This window comes from Carcharodon carcharias, chromosome 10, assembly GCF_017639515.1.
Source record: "Carcharodon carcharias isolate sCarCar2 chromosome 10, sCarCar2.pri, whole genome shotgun sequence".
Classification (NCBI taxonomy): domain Eukaryota; kingdom Metazoa; phylum Chordata; class Chondrichthyes; order Lamniformes; family Lamnidae; genus Carcharodon; species Carcharodon carcharias.
The window spans coordinates 25,329,829-25,348,584 of record NC_054476.1 but is presented as its reverse complement, the minus strand read 5'-3'; the positions used below and the strand labels follow the sequence as shown (position 1 = coordinate 25,348,584).

The window sequence follows — 18,756 nt, the reverse complement described above, 5'->3', positions numbered from 1 at the left end:
ATTAAGTAAAGATTCTAATCAGTTTTTAACAGTTTCTGCTATATTAAAAATTTAATTAAGCTCCATATATTTTGTAGTTAAAGTGGAATTTCTTATTCAACCAGGACTTTGGAGATAAAATGTAATAATAAACAATAAAGTTGTTTTAATCCATAGTGGCTAAATATTCAATTCTAAATTTGCTATTTATGTTACAATATCATTTGGTTAATAAACTTTTCAATAAGGGTGTGAGCGGCAGTGGGTTGCTGGTGGTGGGGGAAATCAAAAAATATTTTCTTACTTTAATTGCATTGTTAACTGAAGAGATATAATACAGTGTCTTGTGTTTTTGCTTCACTCAATGTAAATTAAATGCCAAATATAACAGCGCTGCTATGATTTTGAAATCTAAATCAGTGCATAAGTTAGTTTTAGTGTTACGTGTTCCTAGAATACCAGTCTGAAGTCCACTTTGTTACTGCTTGAATGCTTTAGGAATTAATATATCAGTAAACGATGTAGAACGCTAATGCGACTGAATCTGAAACAATCATTTTACTTTGGGGAAGTCACAAGGTAATGAACAGTCACTTGGATCTAATCAGTGTGCGGTGTGTGTGCGTGTGTCTGTGTTCATGCTGTCTGTCTGAATGACTTGTCTTCCTGTGGCACAAAACTGATTGAGGATGACTGGTTCTTTCCTGGCTGCTCTGATCCAGCTTTGGTCTCAGGACAGCAGGAGCTGGAGGAGGAACTGGTGCAACTTCGAAGACTAGGACAACGCCAAGAAAGGAAGGAACACGCCACAGAATGCCAAAAGCTCGAGGTATGTAATGAGGCTGATAGCTATTCTTGGAATTTAAATTTCAATCTTTTATGTGAAGTTTTACTTACAAAATCTGCTTGCCATTTTGCATTTCATTGCTATATTTTGTTTTTAAGCTTTGCAAAGATTGAATAAAGTAGTATTCACTTTGAGAAAGTAGATGTTAACTGACATTTGCTGAAGTGAAATGCAAATAATCGTTTGGTATTACAGAACTTGAGTATTGCTGAAAAAAGAGACATATCTAAGCTTTTTGTCTTGCACTCATCAGGACAATCACAAGAATACGAATATAAGGGGGAAAACAACAATTTATACTGTATGTGAAAAGAGTGCTGATTAGTTAGCAAGTAGCATTGCCATGGAGAATGCACCACTGATTGTGACTGACGGTTAATGTGCTAAGAATCCCACAGCCAATGGATCAGATCTAAGCTCTGCAGCCCTGCCATATCCGGTCGTCAATGGTGGTAGGCAATTAAACAACTTACTGGAGGAGAAAGCTTCACAAATATCCCCATCCTCCATGATGGTGGAGCTCAGTACATCAGTGCCAAAGACGAGGCTGAAGCAACTGCTACAATCTTCAGCCAGAAATACCAAGTGGATGATCCATCTTGGCCTCCTCCGGAGGTCCCCAGCATCACAGATGCCAGTCTTCAGCCGACTCGATTCACTCCATGTGATATCAAGAAATGGCTGAAGGCACTGGATACTGCAAAGGCTATGGGCCCTGACAACATTCCGGCAATAGTACTGAAGACTTGTGCTCCAGAACTTGTCGCACCCCTAGCCAAGCTGTTCTAGTACAGCTATAACACTGGCATCTACCCGGCTATGTGGAAAATTGCCCAGTTATGTCCTGTACACAAAAAGCAGGACAAATCCAACCTGGCCAATTACCATCCTATCAGCCTCCTCTCCATCATCAGTAAAGTAATGGAAGGGATCATCAACAGTGCTATCAAGCAGCACTTGCTTAGAAATAACATGCTCACTAGCTCCCAGTTTGGGTTCTGCCAGGGCCACTCAGCTCCTGACCTCGTTACAGCCTTGGTTCGAAGATACAAAAGAGCTGAACTCCCAAGCTGAGGTGAGAGTGACTACCCTTGACATCAAGGCAGCATTTGACTGAGTGTGGCATCAAGGAGTCCTAGCAAAACTGGAGCCGATGGGAATCAGGGGGAAAGCTCTCCACTGGTTTGAGTCATACCTAGCACAAAGGAAGATGGTCGTGGTTGTTGGAGGTCACTCATCTCCGCTCCAGGCCATCCCTGCAGGAGTTCCTCAGGGTAGTGTCATTGGCCCAACCATCTTCAGCTGCTTCATCAATGACCTTCCTTCCATTATAAGGTCAGAAGTTTGGGATGTTCGTTTATGATTGCACAATGTTCAGCTTCATTCGCAACTCCTCAGATACTGAAGCAGCCCATCCCCAAATGCAGCAAGACCTGGACAATACCCAATCTTGGGCTGACAAGTGGCAAATAACATTTGAGCCACACAAGTGTTAGGCAATGACAATCTCCAACAAGAAAGAATCCAACCATCGCCCCTTGATGCTCAATGGCATTGTCATCACTGAATCCCCCACTATCAACATCCTGGGGGGTTACCATTGACCAGAAGCTGAACTGGACTAGCCATTTAAATACTGTGGCTACAAGGGCAGGTCAGAAGTTAGGAATTGTGCGATGAGTAACTCGCCCCCTGTGTCCCCAAAGCCTGTCTACCATCTACAAGGCACAAGTCGGGAGTGTGATTGAATACTCCTCACTTGCTTGGATGAGTGCAGCTCCCACAACACTCAAGAAACTTGACACCGTCCAGGACAAAGCAGCCCATTTGATTGGCATCACATCCACAAACATTCACACTTTCTCCACCACTGATGCACAGTAGTAGTAGTGTGTGTACCATCTATAAGATGCACTGCAGAAATTCAACAAGGGTCCTCTGACAGCACCTTCCAAACCCACAACCACTACCACTGAGAAGGACAAGAGCAGCAGATAGATGGGAACACCACCTGGAAGTTCCCCTCCCAGTCACTCACCATCCTGACTTGGAAATTATTTCCTGTTCCTGGGTCAAAATCCTGGAACTCCCTTCCTAATACCATGGTGGGTGTACCTACACCACATGGACTGCAGCGATTAGAAAGGCAGCTCACCACCACCACCTCCAGGGCAACTAGGGATAAGCAATAAATGCTGGCCCTGCCACCGAAGGCCACATCCCGTGAATGAATAATTTAAAAAATATTACACTGGCAACCAAGTTAAGATTGTCTGTCAGGCTTGCAATGTGACGCATTCGTGAGTACTGGAAGCTACATATATTAATACACAGAGCCCTGTTCTTTCCAGACAGAAAGAACATATACATACATTGCGCCTGTTTCAGTTAAACAGAACAAGTGACAGCCATTCGCTGACTCATTCCTCAGAGCAATGCCTTGACCATAAGACGTAGGAGCAGAACTAGGCCATTAGGCCCATCAAGTCTGCTCCACCATTCAATGAGATTACGGCTGAACTGCTAATTCTCAACTCCACTTTTCTGCCTTTTTCCCGTAACCCTTGATTCCCTTACTGATTAAAAATCTGTCTATCTCTGCCTTGAATATACTTAACAACCCAGTCTCTACAGCCCTCTGATAAAGAATTCCACGAATTAACGAACCTCTGAGAAAAGAAATTCCTCCTCATCCCTGTCTTAAATGGACGACCCTTTACTCTGTGATTATGCTCTCTGCTCCTAGGCTCTCCCACAAGGGGAAACAACCTCTCAACCTCTACCCTGTCAAGCTCCCTAAGAATCTTGTATGTTTCAATAAGGTCGCCTCTCATTCTTCTGAACTCCAATGAGTACAGGCCCAACTATCTCAACCTCTCCTCATGAGAAAATCCTTCCATACCTGGGATCAACCTAGTGAACCTTCTCAGGACTGCCTCCAATGCATCCTTCCTTAGATAAGGGGACAAAAACTGTTCATAGTATTCTAGGTGTGGTCTAACTAATGCCTTGTGTAGTTTTAGCAAGACTTCCCTCTTTTTATACTCCATTCGCTTTGAAATAAAGGCCAACATTCCATTTGCCTTCCCTATTACCTGCTGAACTTGTATTGCTCTATTGCCTTTAATATCCTAGTATGCAACCCATCAGGTCCAGGTGACTTATCAGCCTTTAGCACCATTAATTTCCCTAGTACTTTTCCTCTAGCGATACTTATTGTATTTATTTCCTTCCCCACTTTTGCCCCATGATTATTTCGTATTTTTGGTATGCTATTAATGTCTTACCAATCAGGGTCAAGCTGCCTGGTTTAAATTTCAAACAATGTTAGGCAGTTAACTCTCAGATGCTATCAGTGTAATTCTCCATGGTAATGCCACTTGCCAACCAATCAGCACTCTCTTCGCATACAGTATAAATTGTTCTTTTCCCCCTTATATTGTTATTTTTGCGAGTATCCTGATGAGTGCAAGTCAAAAAGTTTAGACATGTCTTTTTTTTCAGCAAAGTGAAATGCCTTTAACTTTTACTCTGTTAATTTTCAGTGCTTCATTCTAAGTTAGAATCAGCTGACTTGTCTGATACAATGGGAAAGGGCTGTTCAGTTTTTTAATTGAAGCATGCTTTCGGAAACGCAGAATCTGCAACGCAGATAACATTCAGTGATAGTAATTCTGCTAACCTTACTTCTTTCTGTATAAATATTCAGATGGTTCTACCAGTGACCTGCTACAGGCACAATGGGCAACATGGCTTCCTTCTCTGCTGTATCATGCTATGATTCTATGAAACCATCAAGGTTCAATCATAGTTCTCCTGTTTGCAATGAAACCAGCAAAAGCAATTCGTTTCAGAAAGTGTGTGGACCATTTAAGTGCAGTACCTAAATAGATCAAAAAATCTATAATATACCTCTGAAGATGGAGATCTGTTTTATTTGATGTTGAGTTTTTTTATAACTGAGGAACTATAGTTGGAAAGTTTAAAATGTTGACATTCCAATGTCTGGTGTCCAGTTGAAGAAGGGGTATAGAGTAAAGTGCTATAGACAACTATTTTGTAAATTGCATCTGCAAACAAGTAAATGCAATGTTGTTTGTTTTTTAGGGTGACTATGAATATGATGAGAAACAGCATTTTGAAGAACCTAACATTAGTATGGATAGCACTGACAACACTGAAGGGGAGAACTTGGGAGGTTTGTGGCCAGAGTACAGTTCCCATCATACAGGTGTGATACCCACTAGACGGTTATTGAAAGCGTGCACAACACATTAATTTTGTGGTGCTTTTTTAAAATCTTCACAGTTTTTGTTTAAATAACCCATTTTGTTTACTGCCACATTCTAACTTTGGTCAGCATTGTTTGGATTTTTGTTTTCTCCCCCTCTGAAATTTGCACCATTGAAATAATTTGACATCCATAATATAAAAAGCATGTGCGTGCTGGATGTACTGGCTAGTTTCTTTCCAAGGTATCATCTGACCCAGTGTTTAAGTCTTCAGATCAGGGACCCCACTGGTTTCTTAACTGCAAAGTTACATGACAGGGGAGTTGAGAATTAATCCAAAAACTGACTATTCCTGACTTCCTTCTGTGATCTGGTACAAAATTAGTAGTGCAAAATATATTGCTCAACAAATATTATAGATGACTGTTTTATAAAACGTAACAGCTAAAGGTTAACGATTGTAGGCAACGAGTTAAGTTGCAGCACAAGTAATGTTAGAAACACGCTGCTCTTGGGTGCATCATCACTGTAGCTTTTTGTTGTCGATCTGCAAACAGTTTGTTTATTGTACTATTACACATTCTGACCCAGGTGTTATGCAAGCCTGCGCACTTTCTGACCCAGGTGTTATTGCAAACCTGTAAATGTCAGGTGAAAGTTACTCCCTTTAGCAAATGCATAAAATGGGAAGGAGTGGATCCTGACGATTCTTACAATTGCAATTATTGACATAAAATTGGGCAGAGTGTCTGACAAATTTTTAAATTGTAATGGAATTCAGCCATTATTATTGTCAGGTGTTTCCCTCTGACATTGTTTGCATACAAAAAAATTGTCTCTTCCTCTAACTTTCTGTTTTTTATGTCGCACTCTCCCTGTTTTTGTCTTTTCGCTCTCTAGCACACACGCACAAGCACAGATACATGCACATGTGCACACACACACTTCCTTTAACATATTTTCTCTTTTCTATCTCTGTTCTTGATATTTGCAGTTAAAATGGTGTAGGAGAGATGGAGGTGGCAAGGAACGGATTTCTACCTTTTGATCTTTTTCCCTTCATTCCCTCACTAGCTCCCATGCCCACCAACGCAGATTCCCACCTTCAACCCCATTACAATTCATGTTTGCTCAGTTGGTTTATGATTGGACTGGTTGTTCACTTGCAGAGCTGCCTTAGTCACCCAAAGTAATGTTGCAAGTTCATTCCCTTTTCTAAATCATCCTATTATAACCTTGACGGTAAGCATAACTGAGCTTCCTCTTCTCATGAGAAACACCCTTCCTATTTTCATGCAAAAGCCAAATGTGAGAAGCTTATATATTTATTTGGTTCAGCTGTTTGGTTAACTCAACCCCCTTCTTTTGCTACTTACACAGCCTCCATCCTCATCCTTGCCTTGGCCCTTTATCACTTTGCATCTTCTTTATCATCTCTCAGGCTCTCTCCAAACTCATCCTCTCATCAGGAAACTGTTCCTACTTGGCCTAATGCCATCAGTGGCTCCCTCTCTTCTGACTATTTGTCCTTCCCCTTCTTCCACCAATCAATAATGCCATCATCACTCCTTTCCACAAAAAAACCTGAATCTTGTCCTTCCATCTGCCAACTTATTTCCATCCTCCACTTTCTCTTAATCTCTGACATGGGTTGTTGCTCCCCAGCTCCATATCCTGTTTTCCTCATTACTCCTGCCACTGCTCTCGATTCATTTTGTTTTATTTCTTAATTCTGTTTATTTCCTGCACTGTTTATGATTCTCTGATTTTTTTTCTCTTTCTCTCTCTCTGCTCATACACCGCTTTTTTTCTCTTCGGACTCCTTTGTTTCTATGTCTATTTAGTCACTCCCATCATCTATCTCACCTCACCCTCCTTAAGAGGTGATGAGGCGGTTTCTGAAATCCAGGATTTTGAGAGTTTCTGCATGTAATGTGATGCATGAGACGTCATTTACCACATATTCACATGGGCGCGATATGGATAGTGTAACATCAAAATTTGCACTTATTTCTCGCTTTCATATTTCTGTGTTCATAGAATGTGTGAAGCAAAGTTAAGCATTGTTGAATATCTAATTTAAAATCATTTAACACATGAACATAATCCAGAGTATACAAAAATAAATGGTCAGATTTTGCTTTCAGCAGCAAACCAACAGCACCAGCTGTTCATTACACTTGGGTTTGCCCACAGATTTTCCCATGGAATTTTTCATGGGAACTTACTCTGCATGGGATTTGAACCTATGTGAGTAGGACAGACAACCATATAATTTACTTAACCAAACAGATTGAAGAATTATTAATGAGCAGTGCAGAGTTTGAATCAGAAAGTCTCAGAATATTTACTTCAAATCAGGAACAGAAAGCGAAATAAAAATAGGGAAAGAAAGATGGGATTAAGCGAGAGAGATAAGACAAAAAGAAAATGTAAAACAAAATTTACATTTTTAAATCCCCATAGTTAAAATCTGAATGAATGAGACTGCACACTTGTAAGAGTTAATTTTCGGTGTCAGGGGAGTTGTTTAGCAGTAATTAAAACTGATCATGCCATTAAAAATTTACTTACACTAGAATGGCCAAGCCCGCGCCTCTTCTGGCCTATTTAGTGGGTATCCATCATGTTAAGTACTGCAATTTCATGCCATTCCTTGTGTGTTAATGCAGAGTCTGGGTGAGATACTGGTATGGCACAGCTTCTGGAGGAGCAGGCAATTTGGACAGCAACTTCTTGATTTCCATGTTTAACTGCACATGTAAAATTGTTGGAAGTTGCAGTCCAATTAATGCTTTAACAACGGAGAATGCTGATGGCTTCACCATTAGTTCTACAGCAAAGTTTCTCGATTAAATATAGGTTGAGAAGGATAATATATTAGTATTATTAGTCTTTTTAACAAGTGATTTAATACTTGAAACACACAATGATTTTCTTTAGTTTAATTTTTATTCCCACACTTTGCAATAATGCAGTTATAATTATACAGGATTGAGGGCAGTTGTTGAGGAGCTAGAACTGGAACGGAACAGACTACAAGAACAAATCCTAGTGTTGGAGGAGCGCTGTCAGGAATTGGAGGACAAAGCACAGCTCCGTACCAGAGTAGAATTCCACCAGGTAAGGGTGAGAAGGGTGTGCACTTCCCAGTTTCGAGATTAGCTTGATGTAAGACAGTTATTGTAATGGAACATAGAAATGTTGTTTGATAAATATAGTTTTTTAAAAAAACTTTTGAGCTCATTAACAAATTATGTTTTAAAGTGTTTGATGATTAAGGCTTGTATGTGTTTGGTGGTCACATTGGTAATATTTTATATCAACCTTTATAATAAGATCATGTGTCTGGCCTGTTTATTTTTAAAGAAATTTATTACTGCATCACTCGATTACAAAATTGTTGACCTAAACAAGTTAAGCAAATTAATTTTTCTTTCAATTTTATTTGGAGACTTAACCTATTTGGAAGTTTGGAATACATGATCAGCAGAACATTTGAATAACCCCTGTCTTCTGTTTACCTACAGAGATGGAGTTGTAAATTTTCTGCATGCCGATGCCATTTCATATTGTGTTATAAGTTTCTCGTCGGGATATAAAGCCCAGATCAAAACTCTTGGATTAATCCCCAAGGTTGACCTTTTGAATCCTGTTAAACCTTTGATCATGAAACTATGAAAATACTTAAATTCAAGGATCTAGTAACAAAGCCTTCTAATACAGGTGACCTTTGGTGTGTGTGAAGAGGGGCAGCTACTGAGGGTTCCCCAGGTGTGTTTGCCCACGATTCACTTTTTGAGGTGATGAATAACAGTTCCAGTGTATACTTGGTCATGTACTGTCAGGTCTGGTTTCTATATATGTGTAGGCATTCTGTCTAAGTTTGGCTTTTAATTTGTGTCACTGTGTTGTGCTTGTATGTGACTGCATTAAGAAGGCCAAATATGACAGGACTTGCTGGTGGGAAATACCCTGAATAATGAAAAGGGAATAAAAATCAAATAAGTGTCTAAAACTTCAACATGTATAAAAAAGCCTTTTTAAAATGTTCAGAATAGATAAGTATACTGTGTAGTTGTACATAGTTGTCTCACAAACAGAAAATGTGACAACTAGCATCCTATTTTGAAAAACATTTCACGTTCTTCTCTATTTATCAACTACAGTCACCTAAGGTCTAAAGTATTATAGATCAGCCTTTACCTGACTGACTGATGGAATAGGCTTACTAGGTTGAATGGTCTACTCTTGTTCACATATTCTTAGATTTACGTTGGCAGATGCAAAAACCAACATAGTTAAGTTTTAAAAACAGTCTTGCAGAAGTAAACAATTTTATCAGATGTTACATTTTTCATCCAAAGATCCCTTTTAAATAATCTTTATAAAGAAAAAAAACTGTTAAAGTTATATTTTAGCATTACTTTGCCCTAAAGAGTGTCAAACTTAAAAAAGACCCCATTTGTAAAATGCACGTTCTTGTAAACATCTTACAGCAAAAATTAATCTATATTACAAGCTTTAAGTCTCAGTCAAGAGAATTTTCAATTTACGTTCAAATTTTGCTTTTAAAGAACCAGCATAGACAGTAATTCATATGTTTACAAAGTCTTTTTGGATAAAATTTATTTTTTGTAACTTTGGATAACTAAGTATTTTCTCCCAATTATGTTGAATGGCTGTATTAATTGTCCCTATTTTGCACCATTTTTAGTACAGAACTGCATCCCATATATTTTATTTCGTTGTCAAGGAATTGGTTTCTATGTAAGAATCTGCAGTAAATTTTGAGCACAGCAGGTGGAGCAAGTGTGAAGAGGATAAATTTGTAAAGTATCAGATGTTCCAAATGACAAAGTTTCACATCTCTAGGATATCAAATAATGATTTTCCATTTGTATAAAAATAAGAAAAGACCCAAGTTAATTGTAGAATTGCTGAACAAATCAAGGTGCACATTAAGAGTAGATTTTAAAAAAATACACTGTTTTGTCAGTCAAATGTTGTATCCATTCAGTTTCTAACATTGTTTGAAACCACATTAAATTATTTGTAGGTAGTAGCCTAATTCATAGAATGATGCAGCACAGGAGACCATTCTGCCTAACCTACCTGTGCCAGCTCTTAGAGTTACCCAATTAGTCCCACACCCTGCTCTTTCCCCAAAGCCCTGCAAATTTCTCCCTCTTGTTAGCTGTCTTTAAGCTGTTTCTGTATTGCATTTCATGAGGTGTTCATGCTGTCAGCTTTCTACACCAGAATGGATTCACAACAGGATTCACAAAGGCTTGCCACTGGTAAAACTTGGTGAAAACTTTCTCTTCTGTTGACTGATCTCAACTCTGGCGAGCCTAAATGGGATTACAGCTAAAGGTGTGACACATTTGTGTTGAGAAGGCAGCACTAACAGCCCACTAAATCAAATGTAAAGGCAGCTTTAGAAAACATTAACTGGCTATAGTGAGATCAGGTAAATGCTATGCAGACTGTCGGCATGTGTGTAGGAACTAGCCAGACTGTGCAAGGAAAGCAGAATAATAAGGCAGTGAGAGGCTGCAATTGTCTAATGTTTTATAGATAGGTCATTTGCTTAAAGGTTTTTGTTATATCCTGTGGGATCTAGGAGGTGATTAGCCTCTGCAGTTAGTGACTCAGCCACTCAATAACACCATAAGAACATAAGAAATAGCAGCAGGAGTAGGCCATTCGACTCCTCAAGCCTCTTCTGCCATTTAATAAGATCATAGCAGATCCGATTGTGGCCTTAACTCCACTTTCCTACCTGCCCTCCTCCCAAAACCTTTGCCCTTGTAGATCAAAAATCCATCTGATTTAATCTTGAATATTTTTAATGATCCAGACCCTAATCACTCTTGAGGTAGAGAATTCCAAAGATTAATGATCCTGTCAGAGAAGAAATTCCTCCTCATCTCTGTCTTAAAGGGGAGACCCATTACTTTGAAGCCATGCCTCCAATTCTAGATTTCCCCATGATCTCCCTGTCAAGCCCCCTCAAAATCTTTTATGTCTCAATAAGATTACCTCTTATTCCACTAAACTCCAATCACTGTAGATGCAGAGACTACCATTTTCCCACCATCCGTGGAGGCAAATTATCCATGCCTGAATGACCATCAGACCCTATGCCTAAAAATTATGACAAAGTGAATAATTCAGATACTATAGCATTATTTTCATGATCTTAAAGAGTGTCAAAAGAATTGAGAAGAAGGAAATTGTAAAGCAGCTGACCTTCTAAGTAATGGTCAGGCCCTGCTATTCTAAGTGAAGCTTGTATTCCTGTTTCCAGTTGAAAGCAAGATGGCTAGCTGTGAACTAGCCTGCTTTTTGTAGTAATAAATTTGTGGCCTTTTGGTGAAATGACCATCTTGGTATAGACAGTGCTGCTTAGAAAACTGCTTAAGTGTTCACCTTTCCGCAAAAGCATGCAGCTATGCATCAGTGCTGGATTTCTTCATCCTTACAGAGAATGAAGTTACTTTGACCCCCCTCCCCCGGTCAGAGGATGAATCCTTGTACCTTGGCAGGCCTTGTCCATACCAGTCCTAATATTCCCTGTATCTGAAACAAATATAATGAGCCTCCATTAAATTCCATTCTCTTTGCATGCCTTCACCTCTTTCAAGGTTTAAGATAATCTGTGTTTCTTTATCCTGTATGTAAGCTCCTTAGACAGTCAAGGAAGCATCTTGTTTGTGATAGTCAGAACATGGAGACTGTAAGGGTGATTTTGCAGTTGGGAACTCCTAGCAGGAAGCAGTGCTTGCTGGCAGTGCATTTTGGAAAATTCATCAATGAATGGACAATCAGCAGTGTGTCTGTGATTTCCTGAGGTACGCCTCCAATGAATGCTAGAATTACAGGTTCACCCCCAATATGCATTATTTAGTACAGCATGAGAAAGGAAAGTTTTGTGGTGAGTCAGGTAGCAAAAATTTGTTCCTCTCTCCAGAAAACCTTTTGGTTTGGTAAACGCTCAAGGAATGTAGAGGAACACAGAAGAACAAGAGTGCCCCTCAGTGTCCGCCATGACATTTCTTAAACCAGAAGTGTGAAACCATAGATGCAAAGGAGTGGACTTTATAGAAATTGAAGATGTGACTGTCTATATGTTTGTTATTGTACCAGTGTTTTATCTTTTAAAATGTGCAGTTGTACATTTTGCAATGTTGAAAAATGATGCTGTAAATCATATTAAACTTTTGAAATTACTCAGCCACATTACTAATGAGCTGATGCTATACAAATTAATGGAGTTAGATAATATTTGAAAGATTCTGTTTTGTAGTCTCAGTTTTTGTTTCTCCAAAGTAAAATGTAGTGTGAAAAGTTAAATTCTGAACCTGTTACTGTGCATCAAAGAAAGCATGAGAAACACAGAATCTTGTCTGCAAGTCCACTAAAAACTCTTCTTTCCTGTAGAATGAATGTGAACGCTTGCAAAATCAACTGTCCTTTGTGCGAAGTCAGCAAAGCCGTGATTCTGAGCAACACCAGCATCATATTTCCAGTTTGAATGAGCAGTTGAAAGGGTAAGAACATTAACCTCTATATTTTTGGTTGATGTGGAATGCAGGAGTTGTTAAGATTTGAATTTCCAGAGGTTGAATTTTTTTTTCCTCAATTGTGGGTATTAGCCATCGGCATTCTGCTCACCCCATTGAGAATCTAACCCATGTTGGTTGGTTCTGGAGAAATCTAATGTCAATTATTTGCTAAAAATGGTGTCAAGTTGTTGGAAATAGGTCTCCTGCTTGAATAAAAATGATGGGGAAGGTCATTTTATTTTGCCCAACGAAAGGTTTTTCATTCCTCATGTCAGACCTCTTGTTAGCCAAGTTTGGAACAAAGACGCCAGCCTTTTTAAATGGGTGTGCTAAGATAAGGGTTACATATGTCGAACCAGTGAGTATGCTTTTTATTTGTTTCCTTTTTATTGCTAATTATCTTAAATCTGTGTCCTCTAGTTACCAACCCACTTGCCAGTCAAAGCTGCTTCTCTTTACTTCCTCAACCAAAACCCCATATAATTTTGAACAATCCCCCTTTAATCTTCTCTGCTGTAAGGAGAACAATCCCAGCTTCTCACTGTCTTTGCTGTCCTCTGTATTGTGTGTAATATAACAAACCTTTAAGAAATGCAACCTGTTGTGAATTATTGTTTTATATTGACATTAATTTCTAGAGTCATGGACAAGAAAGACGTCCTGGAAAATTCACTTGTGGAAAAAGAACAAACGCTGGTAGAAGCCTTGGCAAAACTGGCACAGATGGATAAATTAAAAGAATCCCTGGAAGCCCAGAAAATAATCAACCAAGACTTTACAGAAAAACTATTGCATAATGAGGAAAATGTAAGTATTCTAAAATGGCCATATATTGCTGTATGATTACAGAGTGAAACCTGGTTTGATGAACTGAATCCTTTAGAAGCATAAATCTGTGTTTATCTTTCAATTGGCAAGCTGTTTATATTGAAGAAAGAGAAAAAGATCTTCTGTTTGATTCTGGATTGATCCTAGATTGTACCTTCAATCCACTTCTTTTCTGTGATCAGTATCCCCTCTCAAACTTAAACGTTCTAGAACATTCTCAAATGTGAGATGTGCTATATAACTAAGTTGCACTCCAAAATTACATTTGTATCGTAATTCCTTCGATTGCCTACAAAACGTTATCCCTCTTTACTTTCATATCCTCATGATAGAATTGTATATTTTGTTATTTAAGACTCATTGTGCAAAAAGGAATTTAATTGATTTGCTTACTTGAACAAATTCAGTATGCATTTTCCATCAAGTATTGTAATTGTAATGAGATTTTGCCCCACCCCTGAATCTAATACCCAGTTCAATTCAGTGATAATTCAATGCCCATCATAGGTTTGCTCCCTAATCCCTTGTACCATTGTTTTATCTTCAAGCCTGATTTTCCTTCAGTCCCTCCTGTAGCAAGCTCTTCCTCACAAACAGTGGGGTTTCCTCCTACCTTGTCTGCAGTAGGAGAAATCCCAAATCGTCTTTTTTTGCCAAAGGCGAGCAAAAAATTATTTTTTTTAGTTTTACAAATAGTGCTTATTTTTTGTACTTACATACTATGCTAAAAGTTGTGGCATTTAGGAATACTTTGTGTTCTCTCTATTAGCTAGGAAACGTTACCAAGAAGTGCAGTGCTTTTGAAGTCGAATGTGCTGATCAGAAAAATATAGTCCTGGACCTCACACAGAAGCTTTCTTCAAACAAAGAAAAAGTATGTCATTTTCAAAAATATATAACCAGCCAAATTGTTAATATTTAAAAAGTGGGCGGATAGGGAAAGAGCAGTGGGGTGGGGTGGGATGTGGCACTAATTTCATAGCTCTTCCAAGAGCCAGAGGCACAATGGGCCAAATGGCCTCCTTCTGTGTTGTAAGATTCTATGATATTTGTTTAAGTATCATGGTGAATGGCTATATAGTTTTTATTTAACTATGTAGTGTTTTTTTTTCATAGTGTTTAGATAGCAATTGGTGACTATCCATTCCTGTAACATGATCCAGATCTTCACAACACATTACTAGTGGCATGATATCAAGCCACTTAAGTTTGTTTTAATAAAATCAAGAGTATTGGAGAAGTTAAAATATATTTGAAGAAATTGTAATTCTTCATAACATTCTTTTTAAGAAAGGTGAAACTTCTTCTTTAAGATGAATGAATATTCAAGTAGAAGTAGGCCTAAACCAAGACTTGTGAATGTGGTACACTGTTGTAGCTCAGCAGAAATATGTGCAGTGAGAAAAATGCCTTTACCCGACAACAGCAAACCCAGCCCTGTCAACTCCGCAAAGTCCTCTTCACTAACACCTAAGGGCCTGTTGTCAAAATTGGGAGAGCTGTCCCACAGACTAGACAAGTAACAGCCTGACATCATCATACACACGGAATTATTGCTTACAGACAATATCTCAAATATCTCCATCAGCATTCTTGCGTGTGTCCTGTCCCACAGTAGGACAGACCCACTGGAGGTGGCAGAGCCCTAAAACACACAACTGCTATACTGAGTCTGCGGCAGGCGGTGAGGGAACCAAGAGGGAAAAGCCGCCTTGACATCATCCTCACCAATCTACCTGTCGCAGATGCATCTGTCCATGACAGTATCGATAGGAGTGATCACTGCACAGCCCTTGTAGAGACCAAGTCCAGTCTTCACATTGAAGATACCCTTCATCATGTTGTGTGGTGTACCACCATGCTAAATGCTATGGATTTTGATCAGATCCAGCAACTCAAAACTGGGCATCCACGAGGTGCTGAAAGCAAGCATGCAGATGCAGCAAGCAGTTAGGAAGGCAAATGGCGTGTTGGCCTTCATTGCAAGGGGATTTGAGTACAAGAGCAAGAATGTCTTACTGCAGCTGTACAGGGCCTTGGTGATACCACACCTGGAGTATTGGTTGCAGTTTTGGGTCCCCTTACCTAAGGATATATATACCATAGAAGGAGTGCAGTGAATGTTCACCAGACTGATTCCTGGGATGGCAGGTTTGTTACGTGAGGAGAGGTTGAGTTGACTAGACCTGTATTTCCTGGAGTTTAGGAGAATGAGAGGGGATCTCATTAAAATGTATAAAATTCTGACAGGGCTAGATAAATTGGATGCAGGGATGATGTTTCGCCTGGCTGGAGTGTCTAGAACAAGGGGTCACAATCTCAGGATACAGGGTAAGCCATTTAGGACTGAGATGAGGAGAAACTTCTTCACTCAGAGGGTGGCGGATCTGTGGAATTCTCTATCACAGAAGGCTGTGGAGCCCAAGTCACTGAACATATTTAAGAAGGAAATATATTTCTAGATACTTAAAGCGTCAAGGGGTATGGGGAGAGAGTGGGAGTATGGCATTGAGATAGAGGTTCAGGCATGATCATATTGAATGGCAGAGCAGTCTCGAGGGGCTGAATGGCATGCTCCTGCACCTACTTTCTATGTTTCTATGACATCAGCAGAATTTTATTCAACCATAATCTGTAACCTCATGGACCAGCCTAACCTCCCGACTCTACCATTACCATCAAGCCTGGGAACAACCCTGAATGCAGGAGGGCATGCCAGTAGCAGCACCCAGCACACCTAAAAATGAGGTGTCAACCTGGTAAAGCTACAACACAGGACCACTTCCATGCCAACCAGCGTAAGCAGTATGTGATAGACAGATTTAAGCGATCCCACAGCCAATGGATCAAGTCTAAGCTCTGCAGTCCTGTCACTTCCAGTTGTGAATGGTGGCGGACAACTAACCAACTAACTGGAGGAGGCTCCACAAATATTTCCATCCTCAATGATGAGAGGGCACAGCACATCAGTGCAAAAGACAAGGCTGAAGCATTTGCAACCATCTTCAATTTCAAGTGCCTAGTAGGTGATCCATCTCAGCCTCCTCTGGAGGTCCCCAGCATCACAGTTGCCAGCCTTTACTCAACTTGATTCACTCCATGTGATATCAAGAAAACATTGAAGGCACTGAAAGGCTATGGGCCCTGACAATATTCCAGCAATAGTACTGGCTCCATAACTAGCCGTGCCCTAAGCATCTCCCCGGCAATGTGGAAAATTGCCCACGTGTGCCCTGTCCACAAAAAGCAGGGCAAATCCAACCCGGCTAGTTAACACCACATCAGTCTACTCTCTATCATCAGCAACGTGTTGGAAGGTGTCATCGTCAGTGCTGTCAGGTGGCACTTACTCAGCAATAACTTGCTCATTGATGCAGTTCAGGTTCGGCCAGGCCAGGCCACTCCTGACCTCATTACAGCCTTAGTCCAAACATGGAGAAAAGATCTGAACTCCAGAGGTGAGGTGAGAGTGACTGCCTTTGACATCAAGCCAGCATTTGACTGGGTGTGGCATCAAGGAGCCCTAGCAAAACTGGAGTCATTGGGAATCAGGGGGAAAACTCTCCACTGGTTGAGGTTGTTGGAGGTCACTCATCTCGGTGCAGAGACATTGCTGCAGGAGTTCCATAATGTAGTGCCTTAGGCTCAGTCATCTTCAGCTGCTTCATCAATGACCTTCCCTCCATCATAAGGTCAGAAGTTGGGATGTTCGCTGATGCAACATTCAGCATCATTTGTGACTCCTCAGGTACTGAAGCAGACCATATCTATGTGCAGCAAGACCTGGACAATATACGGGCTTGGGATAATAAGTGACCAGAAACCTTTGGGCCAAACAAAGTGCCATAAGACCATAAGACATAGGAGCAGAAATTAGGCCATTCGGCCCATTGAGTCTGTTCCACCATTCAATCATGGCTGATAAGTTTCTCAACCCCATTCCCCTTACCAATCATGAACCTATCTATCTTGGTCTTAAATACACTCAATGACCTGGCCTCCACAGCCTTCTGTGGCAATGAATTCCATAGATTCACCACTCTCTGGCTAAAGAAGTTTCTCCTCATCTCTGTTTTAAAAGGTCTTCACTTTAATCTGAGGCTGTGCCCTCGGGTCTAGTCTCTCCTACTAATGGAAACATCTTCCCCACGTCCATTCTATCCAGGCCTTTCAGTATTCTGTAAGTTTCAATCAGATCCCCCCCTCATCCTTCTAAACTCCATCGAGGATGGACCCAGAGTCCACAAACGTTCCTCATATATTAAGCAGGCAGGCAATGACCAGCTCCAACAAGAGAGAATCTAACCATTAAGCCTAAACATTTAATGGCATAATCGTCACTGAAACTCCCACTATCAACATTGACCAGAAACTGAACTGGACCAGCCATATAAATACTAGAAATACTGTGGATACAAGAGCAAGTCAGAGGCTGGAAATTCTGCAGCAAGTAACTCATCATCTCACTTTCCAAAGGTGTGTCCACCATCTGGTAAGGCTCAAGTAGGAATGGGATGGAATATTCTTCACTTGCCTGAATGAGTGCAGCTCCAACAGCATTCAAGAAACTTGTCACCATCCAGGACAAGGCAGTCACTTGATTGACACCTGTCCCACCACCGTAAACATTCACTACCTCCACTACTGATGCATAGTGGCAGCAGTGTGTACCATCTACAAGGTGGACAGCAGCAACTTGCCAAGGGCTCTTCAACAGCACCTTCCAAGCCTGTATCTTTTACTACCTAGAAGGACAACAAAGCCGATGCATGGGAACGCCACCATCTGCAAGTTCCCCTCCAAGCCATACACCATCCTGATTTGAAACTATATTGCTGTTCCTTCACTGGTGCTGTGTCAAAATCCTGGAAGTCCCTTCCCAACAGCCCCATAGGTGTACCTACATCACATAGTCTGCAGCGACTCAAGGAGGTGGCTCACCACTGCCTTATCAAGAGCAATTAGGGATGGGCAATAAATGGTGGCCCTACCAGCAATGCCCACACCCCATGAAAGAATAAGAAGTTAACACCAAAAGTGATGAATGTTTAGAATAATCGACTCGGTGAGATAGTAGTGCACAACCATTAGAGATATTCAAACATAGACAGGATGTTGCGCTCGGAGAGTAGAGCTTTAGAAATATAAATTTTGACCTCATTTTTGATATTTCTAGTGTAAATTTTTGATTCCAGAGAGACCTTTGACTAATTTAGTTTGAGTTCTTTTTAAATGTTTGGAGAATGTATGACTAAGTTATTTAATCATCCGTAATTTGTACAAAGTCAAACAGAAATTA

General features: G+C 40.2%; 1 protein-coding gene across 1 annotated transcript in view; it reads left to right on the top strand.

Moving 5' to 3' along the window:
* LOC121283504 (golgin subfamily B member 1-like) overlaps positions 1-18,756 on the top strand; it is an 82,523-nt gene that overhangs the window by 36,659 nt on the left and 27,108 nt on the right. Inside the window, exons 15-21 of the mRNA XM_041198163.1 lie at positions 658-808; positions 4,934-5,057; positions 8,051-8,181; positions 8,785-8,832; positions 12,505-12,614; positions 13,268-13,436; positions 14,227-14,331. Coding sequence (XP_041054097.1) covers positions 658-808; positions 4,934-5,057; positions 8,051-8,181; positions 8,785-8,832; positions 12,505-12,614; positions 13,268-13,436; positions 14,227-14,331 — 838 coding nt within the window. The remainder of the gene's footprint in view (positions 1-657; positions 809-4,933; positions 5,058-8,050; positions 8,182-8,784; positions 8,833-12,504; positions 12,615-13,267; positions 13,437-14,226; positions 14,332-18,756) is intronic.